We start from the raw sequence: 27,369 nt of genomic DNA on the forward strand, positions 1-27,369 counted from the left end.
AGACAGAAGAGAGTCGTTTTAGTTAGGCTAGTTCTCTCAAAAGGCCAAGTGTTAAACCGTAGACTTCATTAGTGCATGTGAGTGTGAGCGATACTAAAATCCACTTCATCAATGATTTTTGTGTGATGACTTTTCTCCACTTGAGGTCGCCCCAAGATCATTGTAAAAGGACCAACGATGTTATAATCTGCGAACCCACTGGTGCAGGTTCGGGGCTTCTCTGATCCTGCTATAAGGGATAATACTATAGTTAAAAAAAAAAAAAAAAAAAAAAAAAAAAAAAAAAAAAATATATATATATATATATATGTATATATATATATATATATATATATATATATATATATATATATATATATATATATATATATATATATATATATATATATATATATATATATGCATATAAAATAGATTAGCCTAAATATAATTGAAAAAAACAAGATGGATAGGCATATCAATAAAAATAGGCCAGTATATTGAAGCTTTCTTAACATATTAATCATATGGCTAGACAATTTGATTTCATTCCATAACCAAACTCTAATCTTTCATTTTGTATTTGTACAAGTGACAGCCTGTTCAAAATGCCTTTGCAATTACAGAATACTTCTCTCGGTCACGCATTATCAAATGGTTGTAAAATTATAGGATACAAAAAAAGTTTTAACCTTGTAAGAGAGATTGTTCATGTTAAAAGAAAAGAATGGGGGGGAAAGAGGTGGTGCTGGGAACTCTGACAGGAGACCTTTGGCCCCACTCGGTAGATTAGCATGGAGCTCAGATCCTGACAGCCTGACACCTGATAGCTCCAGAGTGGCGCACAGCTTGGTTAGGAAGACGGGAAGCTGGCGTTGTTAGTTTGGAAACATGTGGCGGAATGAGAGCACACCTTTAATAGTAGAAAACCAACTTAAAGCTTTGTCATTGACATAAGCGGACGTACGTGCCACTGTAAAAGACCCTCGCGCGGAACTCGCGCAGCCCCCTAGGCGCACTTCATGGACCTCTTTCTATGACAAGACCTGCACGCTGCGGGTTGCTCTCGGCTTCTACAGGGATCTCTAACGTGGAACATGGCGAGAGGGATGAGAGGAGCTCATCTCCTCGCTGTCTTTTTTACCTTTTCCGTAACACTTTTCAGGGACGCAAATGGACAAGGAAGCTTTAACGACTTAACAGGTTTTAGTTTGAGTCCTCCGTATTTCAACCTCGTTGATAGGTCTAGTATCTCTGCCACAGCAACCTGCGGTCAGGATGGTGCTGGGACACCGAGATATGAGTTATACTGTAAGCTTGTCGGAGGACCGACCAGCGGACCTCCTACTCAAAATATACAGGTAAGAAAAAACTGGATGCGATCTCACGTTCGGTCCGTGCGTAAAAAGTAAATAACAACAATATACAGACACTGCAATAGGAAATGACGTTGTTTCTAGATACATATAGTTGACAGTAAGTTAGTTTCCATATATAACTATTGACAGAAAGCCTATATTTAGCTGTTTTTATGAATTTTCGCTTACAAATGTCGTCTGTGTCTTTGTAAAAGCTCTGACAAGTATCCCTGCGATGGCCAAGTTGTGCAACTGCCAGAAAAGGTTTTACACCGTTGTAGTTGAGTTTTCTAAAGGAATTGCCCTTTCAACAGATCTTGTCCCCTCTTGAGTTCTAATGATGGTCCCTACATTACAGCAGTTGGAAATGGACATGCAAAAACCTCTGTCTAAACCTAAGATTTGCTTGTGTTTGCAATATTTTTCATATTTGCATTAGGTTATATTATTTGCCAGTGCCTGTCTCCATTATAAATCCTGCATGTGGTTTTCTGCAATTATTTGGGTGTGCATGTCTCTGAATACCAACAATTTGACACCATTTAGGGTCAGTTCTGTGACTACTGTAACTCCATTGACCCAAACAAAGCCCACCCGGTGACCTATGCCATTGATGGGACAGAGCGCTGGTGGCAGAGCCCTCCTCTCTCCAGTGGACCGGGCTACAACGAGGTGAATGTTACCCTGGACCTTGGGCAGGTGAGATTATCATACCATACTCTGCTATGAACAGCTGTTTACCTGCTGCTACCTGCAGCGTGATGATGATTGCTGTGTGGTGACAGTTAAATATAGCACCCGAATGTTACAGAGAGAAGAGAAAGAATGTTTTCTGCCTTGGTCATTGCTCTGCTGCTGTGAGATGAGTGATGTCGTTTATGGGAGGTTGCAGAGCACCTTCACTGCTGTGCAATTGCAACATATTTTGCACCATATTCTATTTCATTGCTGTGTTTTGCTGCTGCTTATGTGTTTTGGAAATGCTCCGAAGAAAGTTGTTTGACTAACGGTGTTTCATTCACAGATATTCCAAAAGTGTTACACGATTATGTTTTCAGTTTGACCTTCATCACCTCAGCCGATAGTGATCATGTGAATAATGTCCTGCAGTTGGATGCTTAGCTGGGGTTTGGCTCACGGCCCATAAAATTGCACCCTTACGCTCAATTATCTACTGTGAGGAAAGAGAGGAATTCTTTCTCTGGATTAGGGATCAGAAGGATGTAAAATCAAATTTGAAGAGTGTAGATGGAGGCCTTGACCTCTTGTGTAAGGAGTGTTTTAACCACTTGTGGAGTAGACCTCATTCAAAAAGAGAGCAACAAAAGAGCTCCTCTCCACACGTGTTGCATCTTTGGCTCCCAGTGGGCTCTGCGTCAGACAATGGTTGTTGGCTTTTCTATCTCTATTTTAAGGCAGACTGAGCTGAGCAAAGATCCTACATGGCTAAATATAGTCCACACTTACATGAGGATGGACACATGCAGGGCCTGTAGGGATGTCTGACTCTAATACGTGGTAATGCTCAGTTTATTTCGGAGCCGGGAAAGTAGCATTATTGTATTATGGTGTGCTAAAAAGAGCGTGGCTAGATCTCTGATGGTGACTACCAACTGCACAACACCCTACACTACCTTACTAACACCACCACCTCAACCACACACACACACACACACACACACCTGTCACACATTTTTCTCTTCATGGCATCTGATGCAACCACCAAGACTGTAAACAGTGCTCACTCGTCTCCATACGGTTGTTTAGCACTCAAATCCTCAGAGCAGAAAAACGGATGCTGTGAGAAAACACCTGGCAAGTGTGGGGCAGATTTGTGATTTACTAATGAGAAATCATTGATTTACTTTATCAGTTGGCAGCTTCCCAACCTCTGGTGTATGATCATATCAACAAACTCAACATTCAAGCACTCCTCTATAAGTGGAAGAAAAAAGCCTAAATTCAAAGAAAAGAACCACAGAATGTGTATATATATATATATATATATATATATATATATATATATATATATATATATATATATATATATATATATATATCACTTAATGATAACGGCTGTTTATATCTGAAATAGGTTATGATTTGGTACTGAAAGGAATTTTTTGTTCTTCAGGCATCGTCCTAAATTTTTACTGTTTTATTCCACCCTACAAATGCAATCTCATGCATTAGAGCTGTCAAGTTGTTTGACTGTGCCATGTGAAGCTTGATAGCTTTGTAGATTTCTTTTCAAATCCACAGGATAAATGAACTATGTGGGTTAGACCCGACTGAATGGGTTCTGTGGTTTCTTTCAAGACCAACGCAGGTGGCTGTTCTGCTGTTGTCTATATACCTCTCAGTAGATATTTTAGATAACGGCATAGTTCATGTTTATGTTAAAATGGTGAGGTTCAAAGAGAGAGGCCTTTTTGACAGAGCTGTTTCCGGTTATAGAGGATTGTTTGAAGCATCGTCTGCCAAGTTTAAAGCTAGACTAATTTGACGAAAAGTGAACTCAATAGTTTGTCAGGGAAAATACACCAAAACGGGGCATAAAATACAATTTTGAGCATTATTAGAAATAAAACCTTCCCAACTGTTTAGCCAGCGGTAGCCTATGGCTTTATGGATGGCGATGGCGGTCTGTGGGTCTACCACTTTGGTCCAAACTGAAATATCTCAAAAACTAAGATGCAGAACATGGTAAACAGTATGCCTGCTAAACCTCAGCACTTTTGTAGGCTATTCTCATTGTGAGCATGCTAGCATGCTAGTAGACTCTTAGTCTTGTATTCATTCAAGCAACTTATTTTCAAATCTTGGTGCGACTTTCATTTACCAGCCCAAAGGCTGACTGCTTCTAGTGACATGATCACTCTCTAAATTGCCTCCAGCTCAGAAATCTCCAATGAATAAGCCCTGTACCAGAGAGGTCAATGCAAGCAGGTTAACTGCTCCCTGTTTTTGTGATTTCTTGGCTTTTGACCCATGACAAATCCAACCTTGAGTCAGGAAATGACCTCAATAATCTTCATTTTGCTTCTGTATAGATAAAGATAGTGTTTGGCGTAAATGCCTTGTTTACTTCTAGAATAATTTGGCTCATAATGAGTGAATTTGAGGTAAGTAGATAATTGTTGGAGCACAGATTATATCTTAAATGATTTCAGCTAAAACAGCTTTTGCCTTGTATGTGTTTATCTCTTCGCCATTTTGTTAATCTATATGTCAAGAACCAGTAAAACCTTTCTTGTCCATCCCCTTAATAAAAATCTGTGCCCACCAACATACTGGCTACTTTTCCAGGAACGTTTGCCCCTGTTAAACTATTTACAGAACACAGTAGGCAAGCCATTGTTCTAGTAAAACTTTACACCACATATCAAACATCCAGTCACTCCTTTTTTTCTGGGGAATGTATTTTAGGAGCCCTGACCACATGTGCTTATCTGCCTGAGTGAGCCCAGAGTAGACCATGTGAGACAAACATACCAGGGCTTACTGCTCTCTGTCTCTCATCTGATGAGACTGAGCTGCTTTTGATTGGTGGGCGTCAGTCACTAAATTAACATCAGACATTATTTGTTTAAATGATGTTCTGATTAGTTGCTGGATTGATGTCCAATGAAGTTAACTGGCATGTTATATATAAGGCTATGGATTATATCTGTAGGTGACAGGTGTTTATTGTGTTGTTGTTGATGATGATGTTGTGGTGTGTGTGGTAGTTCTGTGGCTTTAATGGGACTGCTTGCAGAATATCTTGTTGTTTATCTGTGCATTTGCTTAGCAGCCTATTATTTTAGATATACATGCTTTTTACTTTGTAGGGGATGTGAGTAAGTGCAAGAACATTGACATGATCTGGTTCAGGTTAATGCAATGGCTTTGGCACCGCTCACAGTTCTGCAATCGTCAAGAGACAAAACTCAACTCAAAAGAACTCAATTTTAGAGACATTCCCCTGGAACCAAATCCCCTCTCTCAGGGGTCCACCTTCCGCCAAAGTTGGTTTGAATGTTTTATTTGCAGCCGTCGCCCCCTTTTGTGTTAGAATCTCTTCTAGGCGGTATTGTGTGACATCCTTTCTGTGCTCTCAGACTCTTACAAAGGTTTGGTTCTTTTTAAGCCTCTCTGAAAGTGACCTGACCCTCTTTTCACTCGATAAATGGGTAGAAATGGAGAGGTGGTGTAATTTGGTGGTGAGAAAGTACTTAAACAGAAAACACACAAGTCTCAGACTGAAAACATTCCACTTTCCCTTGTTTTATGATGCTTGCTTGCGTACATGTATGATCTTGTGCGCATTTGTGTGTTGCTTCATCCATCCAAATCATACAACAGGTGGTTAGCAAATATGTGGAGGCTATAATCCTAATTGAGGTGTCATGTGTTTTGAATATGTAATCTGAGACAAAGAACATATAAAATGTCAGTTGAAAATCTATCTTATTTTGTTGTATATGCTTGATAATAAAGATTTGTCCATTCGGTGCAGCTGGCTCAGTCTAACCCTAGAGACAAGATTGGCTGTTAGACATGTGCCTATCTCTGTGGTGACGATGGAGGTGATGTAAGTGCCCATCTTTAGCCGGGCTGCCTGAGGCGCCAGGCCATCCAGCAGCTATTTACTACTACACCTCGTGCTAGTTAGCAGCATAGCAGTCTGACATCACTGCGGCCTGTTGGACTGCAGTTCCTCCTAAATCTGAACCTCCGATGTGGAAAAGCTTGTGGGGGTTAACGTGTGATCTGTTCACCTTTTTAAGGCCTTTGTCATATGTGGAAATGCTAATCATTGGTTTGATGTTTACTGACGCAGGCATTGATGTAATAGGATGTGTTGGAGAGCAGGAGTTTTCCTAGACCCATTTGAAAAGACAGTTTCATGAATAGTAGTACACCAAGAAGTGAAGCAAGAGGTGGAGGAAATACTGCATCAGAATAATATTGCAATAGTTTCCTACACATACTGTACTGAAACATTGATATCTTTTGTAATCTTAAGTAAAAAAAATGTTGGTCTTGAACCAATTGCAGCAAAAAGTCATAACTAAATCGAGAGTATTGCTAACTTATTAACCTAACTACGCACCAGATGGTATGTTAACACAGAATCATCTAAGAAGCCGTCATTGGAAAAGGGCGGGCACTTTAAAAAAAATACCTGGCTGTTGTTGTTTTGAACGAAAAGTTTCAGCCGTCAAAAAGATTTGGAAAATACAAAATGTCTCACTTGTTTATCAACTCCTAATACTTGAAATTGATCCTAAATACTTTTTGTTATAGCCCATTTTGAACTCTGCATTGCTTCTTAATGGTCCCATGACATGGTGCTCTTTGGATGCTTTTATATAGGCCTTAGTGGTCCACTAATACTGTATCTGAAGTCTCTTTCCCGAAATTCAGCCTTGGTGCAGAATTACAGCCACTAGAGCCAGTCCCACAATGAGCTTTCCTTAGTATGTGCCATTTCTGTGTCTGTAGCTATTAAGGAGGAGAGAGGAGGGGGCAAGGTGGAGGGTGGGGGTGTGGCCTTGACCAGCTGCCACTTTTCTCGTTTGAAAGCCATGATGTCTCTCTCTAATGGGTGGGCTAAATCTTCTGGGCGGGCAAAGCAGAGAAAGGGGAGGTAACTTTGCTCCTTATGACCTCATAAGGAGCAAGATTCCTGATCGGCCCATCTGAGCTTTCATTTTCTCAAAGGCAGAGCAGGATACCCAGGGCTCGGTTTACACCTATCACCATTTCTAGCCACTGGGGGACCATAGGCAGGCTGGGGAAACTCCCATATTAATGTTAAAAAACCTCATAAAGTGACATTTTCATGCCATGGGACCTTTAAGGTTAATAATGACAGTTCATAAACAGGCAAACATGTTGTGTTCAACGTAGAAAAGCAAACAGACAATTTTTGAGCAGCTGCTCTTCAGGCTTTTACAATGTGAAGATTGCTTACAAGTAGAGACTTGTATATACTCTATGTATTCTGTTACACCTACAAGTCTTTTGTGACTTTTGGCCAACATTTCTTTGTCACCATATAACTAATTCTGTCATGGAGACAGAGAAAAATACACCAGACTACCCCTCTCCCCATCCACCACCCACCTGTTGCACACAGACAAACAGTTGTACATTGCATTGTTACAAACTGGAGGCCAACTGGTCCACCCCACTGTGCTGCAGTATGGCAGGGTGATCCACTCCAACAGAAGGTTGATGCCTCCTCTCATTTGAATTGCATTCCTCTGATCTCACATCAGACTGACTTTCAGGAGCCAGGTTGGAATTTGGGATTAGGATATTTAATATCTGTTTCTTGACTGCACTTGCGGAAAATGTACTTATTGATGTTAGATTGCTAGCTTACGTCCTGCCTGTCTAACATCAGATAAGATTAGATTAGATATACGGATGTTATGTACTGTGTCTACACATCTCATCTTCACATGGTAGCACACAACACCTGTTATTAGGGCAATGCAATACCATTATAATGTCAAATAAATAATCAAATACATTTATGAAATAAATAAACAGTAATTATTGCAGGCACTATAGTTTCTGATTAAGAAGGCTGGGAGAAATTCCTAACCAGTCCACTTTACAGTACACTTCATTTGATTAATACAAAGAGATTATAATTGAAGAGATCCACGTGGCAGGCACGGCAGCAGGAGCAACTGGCGAAGGGTCACGCAATCAGTCAAGTCAGTTTTGTTTATATAGCACAGTTGAAAACAACAGGAGTAGATCCAAAGTGCTTTTCAATCAAGCATTTTTCAAGCAGATGGGTTAGGATCTGCCTCAGTACAGGTATACATGATTAAAGAAATAAAAGATGCATAAAAGCAAAGGAAATAATACATAATGTCATACAATAAAACAATAATGAGAGAAGGCACGACTAAAATATAAACTTAAAACAACTAGCTTGGTAAAACCAAAGTAAAGAAAACAACAAAAAAGAAAAGAAGTAGAATGATAAATTCAAAGTTGAAGTAATAAAATAGGAAGTTATAAGAAATAGAACAAAACCAACAACAATAATAAGCAATAAGAGGCTGCCATTGGGCAGCCTCAGACTAAACTACAAGCAAGTGAAAGGTGGATCTTTAAATTTGTTTTAAAATTGTCAATGGTGAAACAGGACTTAAAGGCAGGGTTGGTACTAACTATTTCCAATGTACACGTTTTATATATTGTTTGAAATGGTCTTAACACGGCAACAACAATAAATAACTTAGGGTCTCAATGCGCGTCGTCGCCACATTGCTAACAGTAGTTTTAAACATTCGGTATGATAATATTATATTTTTGCTTACCAGAGTGAAGTTCACACTTTAAGCTGCACATTTATCACTCTTGAGCTGTCACACACGGTCAGGGGTCAATAATTCAGAAATGATAATACACACGCAAATACCCATTAGGCATGAAATGCCAGGGGTCAAAAGATTGTGAGTGTGGTAATATGTGTAATACGTGTAATATGCTGTTGTTAAAATAGTGTTTTGTCATGAGAGACTTGGTTGACTGTGTTGCCATGTTGTGTTAATTGGAAGGTTAGAGGAAGTCTTGATACTTATACCTTGTATATGTGACACTATTTTAGGGAGGCGAGGTTAGGAATTTGAGATGGGGTGAGGAGGCTGAGAGGGTACATGTCAAACAGTCCATACCTGCCACAGCTCGACCTTTGACCTTTTTGACACCCACCCACAGCCTCCTACACTAAACATCTTGGCATAACACTGTTGTCTAAGGCCTAAGGGCTGCATATGCAAGGAGGGGCAGAAGATTGCTCTGCTCAAGTGTTATTCCAAGTGTGTTTGCCACAAGCTTGTCAATCTGTTTCATGTCTTTGTATGCCACTGGAATCCTTCCTTGGTGCGCTTAGTATGCCATCGCGGTATTTCAGGCTCCCTGCAAACAATACGTAGGTGCTGGACATATTTCAAGAGTGTTTGTTTAGACTGGCAGCACACAGTTAGAGAGACAGGCCTGAAATTAAGCGAAGCTGGGCCAGGACTAGCCCTGTCTTCCAAGATCATGCTGTCTGTTTCTCACTGGGTTTGTTTCCGGAGGACTCAGTTACTGGCATCAAGTCAGTGTTAGATACCACAGTGAATAGCATCACCACAGTCAGGCTAGATGAGAATTAAGTAAAGTTGGATGCATGAGGTTTGCGTTAGTGTCTAGATCACAGAATTTACACAGTTTCCATAGGAATGAGAGTAAATAAGAAGTGGTTGGATTGCCTATTTCAGTCTTTTCTGATTTATTTAAGATTAAAGTTCATTTTTAAAAAGACTTATGTTGATACTTATGATGTACAGTGAACAAAACACAGAACAGTATCACCGTTGGTTCCTCACCAGCAGGCAAATGTACCAAACATCTGTGTGTTTTTAGTAGTAACTCAAATGTCCATTACAAAAGGTTGGCATCAAATGTTTTTGTCTGATCTTAGTTATCATATTGGCAACAGTATTTCTAATGATACCCAGCCAGCACTAGGTAAAGCCTCACCCATTCTGAAACAAATGTGTGCTAAAACATGTTGGTTGAATGATTTGCAGACTACTGCAAATGTGCCACTAGCCAACCCCACAAATCCCCAGAGAGCACACATTTTGGTGTCTGTACTGTACCAGGACAGCAATGGAATTCTTTTATGGGTGAGGACACTGTTATTCTTCTTGGAAACCAGGAGAATCTCTTGTCGTTATCATCTTTATATGTACCCATAACAAGTGCCGGAGAAGCTTTTCACTGCTGCGCATTGCTGTCTGTGACAGGTTCCCGAAAGCAGTGGCATGCTCTGCTTTAGGGGCATTTGGAGGGAAGGGGAATGTGGCGCTATGTTTGGAATCTGAGATGGGTCCGGATGCCAGCCAGCACGTCTCTAGCCACCCCTACCCTTTTTACCCTCCCCCCATCTTGCGCTCCTGCCTCCCTTTCCCCGGCCTTCCCTTGACGTCATCACAGCCCGTGTGAACTAAACTTCCTCCTGTTCCTCAGTGGAACCAGCATATTGATAGAAGGCAGCTCCTCTGAAAAAGCCTTGCTTCTGTTTTTAGATGGATGACAGCCCACATCTTGTTTGCATGCCCCCTAACCCTTTTTTTGCACATCCTGTTGCATGTGGGTGGAAGTGTGTTCTGATTAATTTCAAGACACACCCCATTTAAAGTTGAGCTCAGAAAGAGGCGTTTTAAGCTATTTTATTTACTTATAGATTGACTGTTTTGCTCAATGACAACAGTGATTAAAGGACAGTCAAAAAAAAGGCTTTTTGCAACCTAATTATTTTGTTGTTTTTGTTATCAGGGATTGTTGACAGTTTTCAGAGAAAAATGGCCAGACAGTTCCCCAGCTGACCTCTGAGCTCTCTCACAATCCATCAACGCAGGAGCTCCTTGAACTTCGGGCCGTTACGTTTCAGGGTTGGGGGGAGAAATCAATCAAGATAATTGTGGATCCTTCTTGAAACAGTCCAATACTCTTTACTTTGCTTTGATATATGTGTTAGCATAGCTCCCTGCCTAATCCAAGGAGAGACAATCTGAATGTTTCAAATGCCCGCTGGGGGTTTTCATCAAGGCGCTGAGGGATGCTAGACGAGTGTGGGCCTGCCTTCCTCCTTCTCAAAGAGAAGAGAGTCTGTAAATGTCTTTTATTTCATTCATCACTTCAATCCTGAGGGCAGATACCATAGGCTCAACAAATATGCCTATAGTACCCTGTTTTTGAAAATAAATGTTGCTTTCGGAGCTAAGCCAACACTGAAATTGCATGGAGATGAACTCTGTTTCAGCATTACAGAAACAAGACAGGGGTGTGGTGGTCAGGTGTAGGTGAGGCCTTTTGTTGACACTGTAGATGTCACGTGCAGGTTGGTGTCACAGGGTTTAAATTCCAAGCCACGCCAAGTCCATGCCAGATGATAACAAAGACAGCTTTGACTATCACAAATTACTTTTCCATGTACAATGTTCAATCAAGCTGAAGTCACCCGCTTTTAGGGCTTGATGAGGATGCTGATGAACCGCAAAGGAAACATACTGCTCTGAGCTTGACAGAAAGCACAGTGTTGGCAGAAACAATCATTGGCATCATTTTCTGCCCTTGTATGGACTGTATATTCTGATGAATGGTGGTGATAGAGAGTTCAGAGAATAGACACGGATCATGTGGGCTTAGCTGATGTCTTTTCACTAACCTGGCTGCACCTGCACCACTTTTTATTGACTTTATGCTAACAAATGTTGGGGAATTGATTGCTGTATGGCCACACAGATATGGCTGAAGTCAAGCTGAGAGAATAAAAGCTCAGAGCAGGAGGCCATGGCCCTGATTCATTGTGATTGCAAAATCCTAATTAAAGTTAGTTAGTTCTGCGGCGATCGCAGAGATACAACAACAAAGCTGATGTTGTGCCCCGGCTTTCACAAGAAAGGAAATAAGGGTATTGTAAGAGCTGGCAGCCAAGACTGGGGCCATACTTGATAGAGCAATGAGAGCACAGGAAACTACATCATAATGCCAAAATCCGTTTAGAGCAGTGACTGCTTTTTGTTTATCCTGCTCTTTGTGTTCTGGTTTTTAGCTCTTCCATGTGGCGTACGTCCTCCTCAAGTTTGCTAATTCACCTCGACCTGACCTCTGGGTGCTCGAGCGCTCTGTAGACAACGGGAGAACCTTCATACCCTGGCAGTATTTTGCACGTAAGTTGAATTGAATTGATTGAATTGAAAAACTTTATTAATCCCGATAGGGAAACTGGTTTGCCACCAACCATACAGCAATCGAGCACAATACACAACTAACAGACAAATAAATAAATAAATAAATAATTCAGGATTAGTAAACTAATAGACCCTAATAAAGAGACAAAATACATGAATGTAAAAAACAAACACTATAGAAGACAACAATAATATCCAACGGTTAACAGTGTTGGTTAAAATATCTAACCGCTGCGGGAACAAAAGACTTTCTCATGCGCTCACTAGAGCACCGAGGCATTACCAGTCGCTCACTGAAAGAGCTTCTGAGTCCTTTGAACAGAGTGTGTAATGGATGGCCTTCAAAAAGCAGGACAATTTTTAGTTTTGAACTAATCCTCTTCTCTACAGTAACCTCCAGTACATCCGGGTTAAGACCAATAACTGAACCAGCTCTCTTGATTAACTTGTTTATCCTATTTTTGTCCTCAACAGATATACTGCCCCCCCAGCACAGTACAGCATAAAAAAGAACACTAGCCAAAATCCCTTGATAAAAAACATATAAGAGCTTTGTGCTGATGTTGAATGATCTAAGTTTTCTCAAAAAGAACAATCTCGACTGAGCCTTCTTCATTATGACATTCGTATTCTCCTTCCAGTTTAATTTTTCGTCCAGGTGTATACCTAAAAATTTATATGACTGCACAATTTCAATCAGTTCCTATGTAATTGTCTTTTTGCAACATTACAGTTTTCATTGTATTCTTAAAAACAAGTCAGATGGTCAGATTTTGGGCTGGAAATCAAAAGTAAAAGTTGCTTACACATATAACCTGTCAGTTCCCAAACTTTCAGTGATTTGTATGTTAATCTAGTAAATCTGGAATGCATGTTTGTATTTTTTAAGTAAATTATATTTTTGTAAATGAATGTCTGTTATTCATCGGCTGTACAGTTCCATAGTGATCCTTACTTGATGACAGCTTTTACACTTTTTGTTTATTGCACGTGGTAGCAGGATTTCTATTCAGATGATGTGTTTGGAATACACAGAAGACATTGGAAAGTGATTCATAAGAAGTACAGTGCAAAAACACAACAGCAGCAACCACTCATTAACAAAATCCTGTTAGAATCACAAAAACACAGATAAGGGGGATTAGCTTGTCTTTGTAATAAACAGTTGTTAAATCATAATTTGCAGATTTTGTTTAAAAAAATGCTTTTTTTTATGGCAGACATTTTGACTCTATTTAAGGAAATGCACAGGTGTAACTAATAATGACCCACTAAGCTATGCCAGAGATCCATCATGTAGAGTACAAGACACTGCTGAATGGAATGCAGCCATTATTATAATTATTAATTATGCCTGTGTCTTTCCTGCCATGACAAATCAGAATGTCTGCTCTGAAAAAGACCCATTGTGAGGATAGATTATAATTTGTTTAATAGCGCGCATTTAATCCTGGCAGAATGATCACCCTGCTTAAGAATTTAAGACAGGAAGTGTGTGTGTTTTTGGTTGTGTGGGAAAAAGAGGAAATCAGAAGTAACCACAGAATATTGAATGAATTCCAGGATAAATGTCAGGCTTAAAATGTTTATGCTTTGTAGGTAAATTTTGTGTAAAAAGTGGCAAGTGGTGGTATGCAGTATATTTCAAACTTAATTTCCATGCCTGTTATTTCATACAATATCCAAATTACCTGAACTTCACACCTGAAAACATACACTCGATTTGCCGAATTGGCACATCTGAGCTGTGAAGTCTAATATCCGGGAGACACCTGTGCACACAGATTGCCAGGAGACACAGCTGTGACTCATCAGATTTATAATATAAGAGTTTCTCTTTGCTGTCATTTTTACTTGATCCAAGTTCATGTTCGTGCAGAGACTCCACAACTCTCATCATTCATTACCTAAGTTTTAATGCTTTTTTATTGGCTTTGTTTCTTTTTTCACAAATTTTGTAATTGGATGTTACTCATCCTATAATTGTAGAAATAACAATAGTACAAAAACGTACGTATCAATGCAAGAAATTTCAAAAATTACATATTTAACTTATTTTCATTTTTAAAACGCTGATAAATCCATTTAAGATGATGCCTTCTGGGTTTGAGATATTTTGGCAACATATCAGACTGCAAGCACCTGAACACAACAACTGTCAGTGTTTCAGTAACTAAGTATTGGTGTGTTATAATAATTGGCAATAGAGAGTAGCTTTACAGAAGTCATCCATGGGATAATATTATTGTCTTTACATTAAAATGAAAAAGAAATGGAATATGGGGTGAGAGGTTAAAAGGCTTTTAATTAAAACGTTTCTTTTTGGCAGATTCAAAGCGTGAGTGTATTGAAAAGTTCGGAAAGCAGCCCAATGCTCGTATAGTGCATGATGATGACCAGATCTGCACCACAGACTACTCACGGATTGTCCCTTTGGAGAACGGCGAGGTAAAATATCATATTAAGTTCTAGGAAAATTATACCAAAATTGTGATATTTTATGAGGTATCAGAAACAATCTTGTGAAATAAATACATTTGTGATGTCTAGATTGTGGTGTCTCTGGTCAACGGTCGGCCCGGGTCCAAAAACTTCACCTACTCGCCAGTGTTGCAAGACTTCACAAAGGCCACCAACATTCGCCTGCGCTTTCTCCGCACCAACACCTTGCTGGGCCACCTGATCTCCAAGGCCCAGAGAGATCCCACCGTCACACGCAGGGTGAGGCGCATACTGTACGACCTCACACAAAGGTGTCATGCTGGAAGACTCTTGTTTCCCATTTGGGCAAGCCATATTTACAACTCTGCACCACCTACCCTCCAGCTTCCTTTTTGCTGACACAAACACACTGTCCTGCTCCCTCCTGCTCACACATTCATCCTTGTCAGAGCCTAATGCCATATCTGTCTGTGCGGTCATCATAATAATTCATTTTGTAGAGACAGCTAGGACTGCAGGTGCATAATATGACATTTCTCATATCAGCAGGATAATGTATGTTAATAAAAAATCTGTAGCATCAGGATATCCTGTAATATAGCTTGTATAAAGTAAATCTCTTAAAGATGGAATTCCAGAATAGTATCCTCAGCATTTATGTCCAAATCAGCTCATTAATTCATTTTTATTTGACATGCTGAGAATAGCTCAGTGATGTCAGCTCTTCATTCTTATCTTATCTCTTTTTTTATAATGCACTGATTCACCTCATAAAACTAGCCTCGGCCCATGGATCATGGTTTAAGTTTCTAGTAGTTAAAATGTGTGACTCACTTCTTCTTCCAAATAAAGTCAGACAGTGTGGGTGATGTGGCAGATAACATAGCTGTTACTTTGAAAATGCTGATAACATTTCCCCTATTTGTTGACAGTATTACTATAGTATCAAAGACATCAGCATTGGTGGACGCTGTGTTTGCCATGGGCATGCACACGTGTGTGGTGGGGGGCGTAACCAGGACAACCCAAAGAGGTTAGTAATGCTCTTTATTATATTATGCAATGCTATGCATATTTGACACAATACTTTTGTGTGGAAAGCTCTGGTTGAAGCATTTCTCATCACTCATTAATTATAACCTGAACCGGTTCCTAATAAGCATTTCAAAAGTTAACTTTGAAGTATAGCTTCAACCAGTAAATCCATTCCATGTGTTTATTCATTAACAGCAGTGAATAGTCTTTTTGTACGATCGGCTTCTGTGTATAAACAGTGTACTGAGATGACTTAATGCTGAAAACATAGAGGCAAAGACCACAAAGAGGCTGCCAGATCTACTGATTTTAGTGATAGTGAATTGTTTCTGAGGAAGGACAATTACCTCATATGTTTTTACATTGACATCACCATTGTAAAGTGGAGCAGATTATTTTAGTTACTCTGTTAACTGGGTGTGACGTTGTAAATAGTTGGTAAAAGGGCAAGATGTGTGATAAAGTGCTGCTCTGTTGATCTCTGTATTCTGAACAGCTAAACACAGAACAACATAGCATTCATGGATGCTTCATTGTTGCTTTATTGTTTACTACCAGCTTGGACATTTTAAATTAATATTCCCATTGGCTTAAAGCTGCTCCTATCAATGTTTTTATATTAACAATGGATGAAATGACTTTGCATAATGTGAAAAGTGTTGTTTGGAATGACAAACACACAGAATTATTACCTGACTCTGTAGTTCACTTCAGCAATACAGAGCGTTTTAGTGCCTTCCGGTCATTGTATTGTTTTTTTTGGCTCACAGCTTTACTGTTTTGATTCTGTCTCACTGTTTTCAGAAAACAGCTCTGATACTTTCCCAGCACCAAACGACAGACAGACAAAATAGCACTAACTAGCTGGCAGCTAAAGAGTCAGATACTACTCTCAGGAGTTGGTGGAGACCAAAACTTAGCTAAAAGCAGAATGTTGGACTTACATTCATCAGGTTATCTGAAACATTGACTCCAAATGAATGCTAATGTTGTGTCTGCTGTATAAATAGACAACCATTTGCCATAACACCTTGGTAAAAGGTAAGAATGTCTGTGTGTACAGCTTGTTCTGCTGCCCCCAAGTGGGTAACAAAATAAATGAATGTAGGTTTTTTGGTTTTGTTGCAAATAAAAATGTGAGCATTACTAAATCCAGGTGTCTCATCCCCTGTCTGTAGACTCCAGTGTGAGTGCCAACACAACACTTGCGGTGAGACATGTGACCGCTGCTGCCCAGGCTTTAACCAGAAGCCATGGCGTGTCGCGACTGTTGACAGCTCCAATGAGTGTCATCGTAAGTGTCCATGTACAATGGTTGATTCAGTGTGTAAACAAAAACACAATCTGCTTCTCCACACGCTGCTGGCTCCATAAATTACGGCCCCCAGAGCGGACTGAAGTGTCCTCTTGATATTTAAGCCCTGTTGTGGATGCCCTGTTATGGTATTGTAGAGAGCCTCAGTTGAAGAGTTGAGAGGACATTCCTCATATGGTATGTATGAAGAACAGCACAGTGCACAACTAGCTCCAGGATAACAGCTGTTTTGTTATACTAGCTCCAGGATAACAGTTCTTTTGTCAGCTTAGCCAGCTAGTCAGCCAGGTAGCCAGGCCCTCGCCAGCCTGCCAGATAGTCCCCCATTATCATTTATCGCAAACAATCCTGTCAGCCAGCAGAGCCTGTGTCAACTGGAATTTAATTGCTTTGGACAGTTGACAAATTTTCCCTTCATGAAAAATGACCTTGTAGCAGCCACAAAAAGAGAGAAAAAGATGAAGAAGACTCTAATTTGTGGACTTATGCAGTGGAAATGCACCCTAACCATTCATAAACTTTAATGAGACAGGGGTGGAATACAGGAAGAGGATGTGCCTTCTTGTTTAATTTGGATTTTATAGTTTCTCTTCATACTTAACACCCAGACTTAAAACTCTTTTTTGAAGAATGAGTAGCTTAAGGTGCTTAAACAATGACAGTCTGCTGAGGCATATAGAGTAATTGTGTGTGTGTGTGTGTGTGTGTGTGTGTGTTTGTGTGTGTGTGTGTGTGTGTGTGTGTGCATGCATCTGTCTCGGGGGTTTCCTCCTCAGCCTGCCAGTGTTTCTCCCATGCCTTTGACTGTTATTATGACCAAGAGGTGGAAAAGAGGGGAGCAAGTTTAGACACCTTCGGAAGGTACGACGGAGGAGGAGTGTGCATCAACTGCCAGGTATGAAATGCATGTCAAGTCTAAACTGATTCCTGTGTGTGGTTGTAGGAGAGGTGGAGGGTATAAAAAAATGATAGAAAAATACAATGTTGTCTGTGTGTATCTTAATGGAGTCCTCTTTGGAGCATTTGATACTGCTACACCATTTTGGCTTTGTGATGTTGAAACAAACTTTTTCCATTTGCTCTTACTACTCCAAGAAATTGATTTTGTTTAATTTTCTTTCATCAAAAAAATGTTTATAAAGTGTTTATTCAAGAAAAGTGTAAGTGTCCCTCTGGACTATGATACAGATGCAAATAGTGTATGAAAGCATTGTGTCCTGTCAAATGCGTCAATGTGCTTTTTAAACGAGAGATTCTAAGTTACAGAGCAATAACGACTCTTGTGCTCTTTATGTAAGAGTTATGGCTCACACATTATTTGTGTGTTCTTCTTTAGCACAACACTGCTGGAGTGAACTGTGAGCAATGCCTAGAAGGTTTCTACAGACCTTATGGAGTACCTCCCGAGTCTCCCACCGGATGCATACGTGAGTTGCATTTTCTGTGTTTGTCCCCTTGATTTAATGTAACATTGTAATTCAAAATTTCTCCTTTTTTTATTACTTCATTTTTTGATCCTTCTGTGCAAGTGCTGCAATCATTTCATTTTTTATCTCTAGACATGGATGTGTAAATGATATTAAAAGGATATAAATTCTTCAGATACCAGTTCAAATCAGTTTCTGCAGCCGCTTTAATTAATGCAATGAACGCATATTACGAGGATATAACTTGTTAGGGTTGAACTTTGCTGTCTGTCAAATTTCCAGGCTATAGCACTAGATAGCTTAATAGAAATATAACGTCTCACCATGTAAGTATTTGACCTGCAGTATGTATGACGAACAAGTGAAGCCAAAACGGTGTTATATTCACAGAGAGGCATCATTGTCTTGTTTGAGACGGACACAAATGACATCCTGGCACAAGCACCAATGATCACCACTGCTTATATTATTGCTAAATTGGGCTCCACTCTTGTTCACATTACTTTAATGGTCCATGGCTGTTGCTCGCCATATAAATAGCTGCCAGTTGTGTTTGGACATTAGAGAGTAGTGAAATTAAACTGGTTGCCCTGAGCACTTTGAAAAGTAAACCATAAAATCCACAAACTCAATTAAGTTCAGCTTAGCAGAAGAAGGCGTTTGTTTTGGCAAAAGCAGAGTCACTAAAGGTTCAGTAATCATTATTTGCTTCTGAGATCTCTCATTTTGAGATGATCGATAGAATAGTTGAAAGCCTTCTGTGCTTGTAACTTATATTTGATGTTATGTACAGTAAATTTGTTTTCGCCAAAACTAGGGCTGGGTATCATTCAAAAATGTCGCTACCGGTACCGATAACAATACCATGACTTTGATACCGGTTCCTTAACGATACTTTTTTCGATACCAATTTTATAAAACAAAAAGAAATTACATTACACATTACGTCACAAATCATTTTATTTATTTTTCAGCTCCTACTTCGGGAGTCCTATATCTATGCTTGTTTTTCCTGCGTGTCTCTACAGCCAATTCCCAGCATTATTAGACCTTGGTAGAAGCATGCTGCATGCTTACTGGGTCACTTACGCTGATGCGATTTACTCCTTAGGTATTGAAATTGGGTATTGAATGACGAGGCATTTATCGATACTCAATACTTTAGAGGCAATTCGGTCGGTGCCTAAAACGTCTTGAATTCGGTACCCAGCCCTAGCCACAACCAATAATTCTGTGAGGTGTTTATGCATATGGATGTCCATGTTAAAAGTCTACATCGATGCATCTGAAGGTGCACATTTGTCTGTAAATGTTAATTGATAAAGAAAACATGCAACCCCACCAGCCTGCAGGTGTGATGAAAGGACTACAGCTGGCTGTGAAATGGGGTCTGGAAGGTGTATCTGCAAGCCACAATTTGCTGGAGAAAACTGTGATCGCTGTGCTGAGGGATACTATTACTACCCTCAGTGCATTCGTAAGTTTCTTTTTCTCTTATCACATACAAGATACCCAATTTAGCTTTACCAGTACCCTTGTCCCTTTGAATCATGGACAACAGAGACAACTATAACATTTGATAAAATGATGTGTCTGCGTTTGGGAGCTCAGTGTATCAAGGTATACACAGTCAGGTGAAACAGAGCCCACTCTTTGACGTCTGGAATCAGTTTTATGTTCCCTCTTTTTTTGCCCCTTTTATGTTTCAGTCTGTCAGTGTTCCCCTTAAGGGAGGAATACAACTTTTTTGGACATGTTATTATTATATAATCAAAGAAGTATGTCTTTAGTGCTGCAGGGCTACATGCAGGAGGATGTATGCACATGCTACAGTATTGACTAACTGTTCCACATGCGACACGTTCATCTAAACAAATAAACTCAGATATTAGACACACAAGGAGAATTTCCCCATCTTATCTCATTCTGATCTGGCTACAGACTCAGATGTCTGCCAGGGCGTAGAGATAAGCCACCCAGTCTTTCATCTTCCATCTTTTTGAGTATTTTTTCTTCCAGTCTTTGACTGACATAAGTCATTTTTAAGGTCTCTAGTTGAACTTGCTTGAGCATTCAGCTTCTGTGTTCCTGGAATTTGAACTTCTAAACTGACGGTCACTTGTTTTCTTTGAGGGTACATTTATGTTTTAAAACGTTAAATTTAACTTCCTAGAGAGCCCTAATCCTAATAATACCTTTCACTGTAAACCACTTTGATTGACCTGTGGTATCATCCTTAACATTCATGCTTATTTTATTCAGCTATAATACATGAAAAAGCAACACATCTGTATTCTGCCCCAGGTGTAATGTTTCTTATATCATATAACGTGAAATTAATTGTAGACTGAAAACTTCTTGGCATTTTATGAGCAATAGATAGATTTATTACTAGAAGTTATTACAACTTGGTCTCTCATCTCCAGGCTGTTAGCACTGACAGACTGTCTAAACATGCTGAGACAGTCATTAGGAGGCTGTCTGGGTTTCAAGAGACTCTTCTCTGCTGTTTTGTGTCACTGTATGAAATTTCTACAAGATCAAAGTCGATTTAGTTTTTTGCTGGTAGAAGGCTATGATTCTTTACATATAGGGATCACAATGTTACAGGAATAGTTTGACACTTAAAATTATTTGGGACTTATTTGCTTTCTTACCAAAAGTTAGATGAGAGGATTGATACTACTCTTTTGTCTGTTAATGCTAGATATGTAGCAGTTAGCTTAGATTAGCATAATGACTGGAAAAGGGGAAACCGCTAGCCTGGCTCTATCTGGCTTGATCTAAAGTTACTGAAACCACCAAGAAAGTGAATGAGCATATTTCTCAAAATGTTGAACTATTCCTTTAATAATGTGTGTCTCTATCTGCATTGCATTTTGTTGTTTATGTTTTTTTTAGTTTTTTTTCATGTCAATTTGAAATGTTACAGCAAAAGCAATTCCCCACTGCGATAAATAAAGTTGACACTTGGGGTTTTACTTTAACTACTACACAGTTTCCCATCAGTGGATGTCTTAATTTTGTTGCCTTTCCTTTGCAATCAGGATATCCCGTATACCAGACGACCACCAAATCCCCTGCAGGACCTATAGTGGGTAAGTTCAATCAACAAGATGTTGCAGTGTCTCGTACCACAATTTAGCTTGACAGATGTCTTTAAACAATCATTTAAAATGCTTTTACTGTTGATCCTATTTAGTTCCTCTTTGATTCTCCATCCTTTTCCTTTCTCTCTGGATAGGGCCCACCGCTTGCCCTATGGGTTATTTTGGCTCACCCAGCTGTCAGCGTGAGTGTGATTACACCTGATATGTTGTGCTGCTATAGAGGTGTTTACACCGTTCACCAATTTTTATTGCTTCTTCTCATTTGCATTACTGTATTTAAAAAAAAGAAAAAGGATTCAGTTTCAAGACTGAAACTGAATCCTCTTTAAGAGCTTTTTTACAGGGCAGTCATCTACTCACCTGAGTCACATTTACTTCCAGGCAGCCCAGGTTGTTAAAAAGTGCTTTGGAGGACTATGTAGGAGGCACCACTGAGTCTGACTTGATTTTTTGTAGAGCATGAGACAAGGGGCAATCAAGAAAGGCTTAATGTATATAGACACGACTAAAGGTCAGACAATGTTTGTAGGCCTTATGAAAACAGAACTGGCAGTATTTTGTGATTATAGGTTGAATGCGATGGTTTAAATACTTGTATAATATAATGTCTGAATGAGTAAATCTGCTGCTCAGTGACAGCAGATCTCTTGCAATCGTTGAGCATAACTGATGGTCATAAATTATCATGTCTGTCGGTTGGAGATTTAAGTTCAAGTGGCCTCTCTCCTCTCATGATAGCAATAGTCAGTTGGGACTGTGAGAACTAACCAGTCTATTATTAGTTGTTATAAATTCCCTTTTCTGGTTTCCCCCAAGCTGGAAAATCCATTATTAGTAATATGGCATTTCTATTAAAACAAAGACCTTTAGTCCTGTCTTATAATTTGTCAGAGAACCTAAGCAAACAATAACTTGAAGAACGTGCACTGGGAGCTGACTGAGAAAGAATTTTATCAGCAGCCTTAGAAAAGCTGATTTGAATGTTTTGGAGCTGCTTAGGGGCAAAAGCAGTGCCAGTCTCTCTGGTGGCTGTCCTGTCTTAGTGCCAAGTCTATTCACATACCAATACCAAGGGAGGCTTGGCAAGACGTGAGCATCAGTGTAGCCGTACCACTGTGTGCCACAATATGAGAATAGTTCAATTGACGGAAGTATTTGTCATTCCCTGTTATTCAGCTGGACCAAAGAAAGAGCTCAGTCTCATTTATAAGCAGGCTTCAGGGTTCAGCTGGGTTTCTCATTTGAATTTCTATTAGCTAGGATTTAATTGGTTTACTTTTATTGTTAAAATAAACATTTCTAATGTGTTTGTGCACAGAGTGTATATGTGACTACAGAGGGACAGCGTACGGGGTGTGCGATGCTTCAGGCCGCTGCCTGTGCCGTCAGGGTGTGGAGGGGGAGCGATGCGACCGCTGTCGCCAAGGATACCACTCCTTCCCAAACTGCCGGGGTGAGAAAGAGTCACTATGCCAATGAGCATTTACTGTAACTTGTTTAAATAATTATTAAACATGACCTTTATTTTTTAAGTAGATTGCCACGAGAGGTTATGATGTATATGTAAACAAAGACAGAACGTCACAAAAGGAAATGGGGATTTGTTTCCATATGGCTATGTAGCCAGTAATGATATTTCGTCTAATCGACTAATTGCAGATATACAGTAAAGGGTTGGTATGTAAAGAATTTTAACAGTTTGTCCAGTGAGCTTTTGCTTTATTGTTAGACAAAAGTGTCCCTTTGTCTGCATGAACATGCTTACACTAGTTTCTGGAGCAAGTACACTTCAAGCAGGGCAACAAGTTTTTGGGCATTTTAAACTCTATGCTTAAGACTTTTGACACTTGAACCTTGAGGCTCTAAAATGACTTCCTGAGTAGCCCAGACCAACAGAATCTATTTTATATTTTCACCAGCTGAAATTTTAACAATCGCACAATGTTTATATAAATGAATGTTTTTTTAAAAGTATTCTTTATCCGATTTTATGAATTTTAAGGAACCCTGCAGCTCTATTCAGATCCAAACTGAATGATAACTGATTATTTTGACTAATGAGGAATAAGGAGTTTCTAACTGTGCAAATGTGCAAAAGCAGCAGCTCGTGACCCTCTCTCTCTTCCTCCAGAGTGTGTCTGTGATGGGGCTGGTGTGGCTGACAGTGTGTGCAGTCCAAATGGCCAGTGTGTTTGCTTTCCTAACTATGCGGGACAGGATTGTGACGAATGTGCACCAGGCTACTATGGATACCCAGACTGTGCTGGTGAGTGGCTTTGATCCCTCTTACCATGACAGATAAACCACTTGGCTGTATGAGATCTTAGTGCTGGTGGAAAAAAATGATGCTGCTGGTTTCACTGGGCTTACTGTGGCCTCTTCTCATGACTCTGTGGAGCAAACACGCTCCTTCTCCCACAGTATCCCGTAAAACCCAATGTTGTCATCCACATTTATTTGTTAATGTATTCTGCATGACACAACGTTTCACAGAGAGCTGGAGCATGAGAAATATATGGACTTCTTCCTTCTAGGGAATCAAATTCCCAAGAATAGACAACTGGGAATCACGGAAGGAAATCAGATTCTGGAAAACAGAAAAAAAACAGGATTCATTTTAAACCCTTTTTTTCATACCAGATTCACCTAACCCTTATGATGATAAAACTACAGGCTTACATTTGAAGTTCTTACTTCAACTTGTTTCTGTCCCCAGTCTGCCAATGTTCACAGGAAGGCTCGTACGGCAGCATATGCAACCCACTGTTGGGTCAGTGTCTGTGTCTCCCAGGGGTGGTGGGCCAGCAGTGTGACCGCTGTGCCTCTGGACTCAGGTTCCCCCAGTGCTCAGGTAACCACATCAGGAACCATCATACTCATGAATTAAGTCATATTGGGAGCAGCAGTTAGACCAGTGTTATTTAATGTGTCAGGGTTTAGTAATGTCCACTTGATATAAAATATTTTACTACCTTTAAGCCATGCTTGATAGTCCGCTGCAGAAAGTAACAATACAAATTGCCAATTTACTAATGTTTTTGACTTTGTTGTGGATTCATTTTGTGCTTCCAGCCCCCATCAGTGTGTGTAACCAAGCTGGAACTGAGGCCACTGATCCTCGAACGGTATGTTACTCTCAATAAACTTCTTTGGACTCTTCAGAAGAGGAAATAATCTTTACTCGATTTTTCTGCGTGCGAAAGTCGCCGGATGACACCAGTTTCTGAACATAGCCATGCTGAGAAATACAGAGAGAGTTTTGTGGAGCTGATAGTCATAATTAGCTTTGTATCAACTCATTTGGCAATGGCTTAAATGTAACAGACATTCATTAATATCAAAAAAGTTATGCACTAAAGCTTTAAAGCGGAAGAAAAACAACAACAAACAACGAGTTTCTGGATGGTCGTCCCTCCACTCTATTTTGGAACATAGCCTATGTTGGAAAAAAACTTTAAATTTCCACTCATTTAGAAAACTGGCTCTGCAGTATGTAGGTGACTGATTTCAACCAATTTGGATTTTAAACAAATATAACCTGGCATTCAACAGTAGCTACCAGTTTCAACAGTCCTTAGATTCCTTGTCTGTTATTTCAGGGCTCCTGCCGCTGCCTAGCAAACGTGGAGGGAACCCTGTGTGACAGGTGTAAACCTCTCTACTGGAAACTAAATACAGACAACTCTCGTGGCTGTATAGGTAAGTGACCGGAAATCTAAAAAGAACGGAAAACTGTTATTGACTTAATTTTGTGAATGATGTAAGAAAATAGGAAAAAAGGAAATACTTAGTTGACCTCCTGTCAGCCAAAAGTGCCCCTGTCTAATCCATTTTCTCGAGGAGTATTACCGGTAGTTTGGCTCACTGACCCCATTTTTTCCCACTGCACTGAATCAGTAGCAATCTGACAAGGCACTGATATGGGTCTTGGCCCCTCTTACCCAGTGGATATGTCAACACAACCCTGTCAACAAGGCCTGATCCGCCTTCCTGTCCCTAAGAGGGGAGCTGAGGAAAAACACAGAAATAAAGGCAAATTCCTGTTAACTGCTGTGAGTGTGGCGCTGCAAGCAAAATCTGTAAGATTTCATGCTGTGACTTTGTAGTAATAAGTACCTAGTGGCATATTAAAAACAATACCTCTGGACTAACAAAAATAGCTCTGTCTTCATCCTCTGAAAATGCTTGATTTTTGGGAATAATAAGGTGGCTCCCATTATTCAGCCAGAGAGGGAACAGCTTCAGGCTGCCAGCTACCTGTCTAATGTTGCAGAACAAGAATGTTGTCAATACCACAGTGCCTGAAGACAAGAAGAAAAGGGGAAAAAAAGAACTTTTAATATCCTAAGAATGCCTCTGGTGGACTATGGCTGGACATTAAGGGGAATTTTTTTTCACTGTGTTGAAAGAAAGCTGTGGCAGTAAAGCTCCTCTGGACCTTTGATGTGCAGATCTGTGAAGATTGTGGGGTTTTGTGCTGTTGTGTTTCACCCATGCAAGTGACAATATCCTGCAATCAGAGTCTATTCACTGGAAAGCCACCTTTATACTTTCATAACCTCTCCCCCTTTTCTCTCTCTCTGACTCTCTCTAATACCAGAGTGTCGGTGTGATGTGAAAGGGACCCTGAGTGGGGTTGGAGAGTGTGAACAGGTGAGTATTTCATTATTACCTGCAGTGACTGATACACATCTATTAATCAAATTGTGATTCAGATGAAACTGTCATTGTACAGAGTTTTGAATGAACGGCTCAAGCACAGTTTTGTTTGTCTTATATTCTCCTGATTATCTGTTTGTTTAGAAAAGTGGACAGTGTCACTGTAAACCTAATGCATGTGGACATGCATGTGAAACCTGTAAAGATGGATACTTCCTGCTGCAGAAAAAGCAGTATTTTGGCTGTCAAGGTAAGACAATCTTCTTAACTAAACTAACACATCTCACTTACATAGTATGTACTATGGTATAAGTGTACTCAGTCAGTGGTCACACACATTCACAAATAATGACTTTAACTTTTACTCTCCCTGACAGGTTGTCAGTGTGATGTAGGTGGTGCCATTGGCATGGCGTGCGATGAGATGTCGGGACAGTGTTGGTGTCGGAAGAATGTAGTTGGCCGTCAATGCACTGAGTAAGATAATTATAATGCGTTAAAAAATGTTAGGATTCAGGCAAAAGTTAACATTAAATATTTTCTCTTATGCAAATAGAACAAAGTTTTCATCAAATTCCCATGCCCCTTGTAGGCCAGCACCAAGTTACTATTTCCCCACTCTCCATCAACTGAAGTTTGAGGTCGAGGATGGCACTACACCAAATGCCAGACCAGTCCGCTTTGGTTATAACTCCCAAGAGTTCCCAGATTTCAGCTGGAAAGGTTATGCTGTAATGTCTCCTGCACAGGTTTGTACATATTTACATTGGTACCTTGATATATTTGATACACTAATGTGATTATTCTTATAAATTACAGTATGGCCAGGCAGTTTTTTGGAAATATCTGCCATTTCAACAACCTTATAGTGTCCTTTTTCAGTTTATTGTCATGCCACCATGAATGTTTTGCTTTTACTTCTGCACTGATATTCCTGCTTAAAGCACACACTCTTCTATTATATCAGGGCTGATGTGGGATTGTGGACACCGGGGGCCAGATGTATAAACGATGGGTACGCATAAAAACCATGCGTACGCCTTTTCCCATACATAAACTGATATTTATGAAGGAAGAATGTGCGGTGAGAATGTATTGATATGCAAACGGATGTTTAGGGTGTTCTCTACATCCTTTTAAGGCTACCTGTGAGAGTGGAAATGAGGCTTGCGCATGTGCACCCAGCTCCACAGTAATTGAGATTCATAAAAATCAGGCAAACGTGCATCTTTTTATATCAGACGAAAATAATGCGCATGCACATTTCTGTTGTTGTGCATACATAAC

At 39.9% G+C, this 27,369-nt stretch overlaps 1 protein-coding gene across 2 annotated transcripts in view; it reads left to right on the forward strand.

Annotated features, from left to right (window-relative positions):
- Window positions 1-792: 792 nt before the first annotated feature.
- Window positions 793-27,369, forward strand: part of LOC114564806 (laminin subunit alpha-3) — a 57,396-nt gene continuing 30,819 nt past the window's right edge. For both annotated transcript variants that reach the window (XM_028592386.1, XM_028592387.1), the window contains exons 1-21: window positions 793-1,340; window positions 1,884-2,036; window positions 11,956-12,073; window positions 14,424-14,542; window positions 14,645-14,815; window positions 15,469-15,569; window positions 16,750-16,865; window positions 17,663-17,781; window positions 18,223-18,313; window positions 19,659-19,790; window positions 21,361-21,411; window positions 21,558-21,605; window positions 22,742-22,876; window positions 23,555-23,689; window positions 24,140-24,274; window positions 24,496-24,548; window positions 25,023-25,122; window positions 26,024-26,076; window positions 26,227-26,332; window positions 26,460-26,559; window positions 26,675-26,831. In XM_028592386.1, coding sequence (XP_028448187.1) covers window positions 1,077-1,340; window positions 1,884-2,036; window positions 11,956-12,073; window positions 14,424-14,542; window positions 14,645-14,815; window positions 15,469-15,569; window positions 16,750-16,865; window positions 17,663-17,781; window positions 18,223-18,313; window positions 19,659-19,790; window positions 21,361-21,411; window positions 21,558-21,605; window positions 22,742-22,876; window positions 23,555-23,689; window positions 24,140-24,274; window positions 24,496-24,548; window positions 25,023-25,122; window positions 26,024-26,076; window positions 26,227-26,332; window positions 26,460-26,559; window positions 26,675-26,831 — 2,457 coding nt within the window. In that variant the 5' untranslated portion in view covers window positions 793-1,076. The remainder of the gene's footprint in view (window positions 1,341-1,883; window positions 2,037-11,955; window positions 12,074-14,423; window positions 14,543-14,644; window positions 14,816-15,468; window positions 15,570-16,749; window positions 16,866-17,662; window positions 17,782-18,222; window positions 18,314-19,658; window positions 19,791-21,360; window positions 21,412-21,557; window positions 21,606-22,741; window positions 22,877-23,554; window positions 23,690-24,139; window positions 24,275-24,495; window positions 24,549-25,022; window positions 25,123-26,023; window positions 26,077-26,226; window positions 26,333-26,459; window positions 26,560-26,674; window positions 26,832-27,369) is intronic.

Source organism: Perca flavescens, chromosome 12 (assembly GCF_004354835.1).
Source record: "Perca flavescens isolate YP-PL-M2 chromosome 12, PFLA_1.0, whole genome shotgun sequence".
NCBI classification, from domain to species: Eukaryota; Metazoa; Chordata; class Actinopteri; order Perciformes; family Percidae; genus Perca; species Perca flavescens.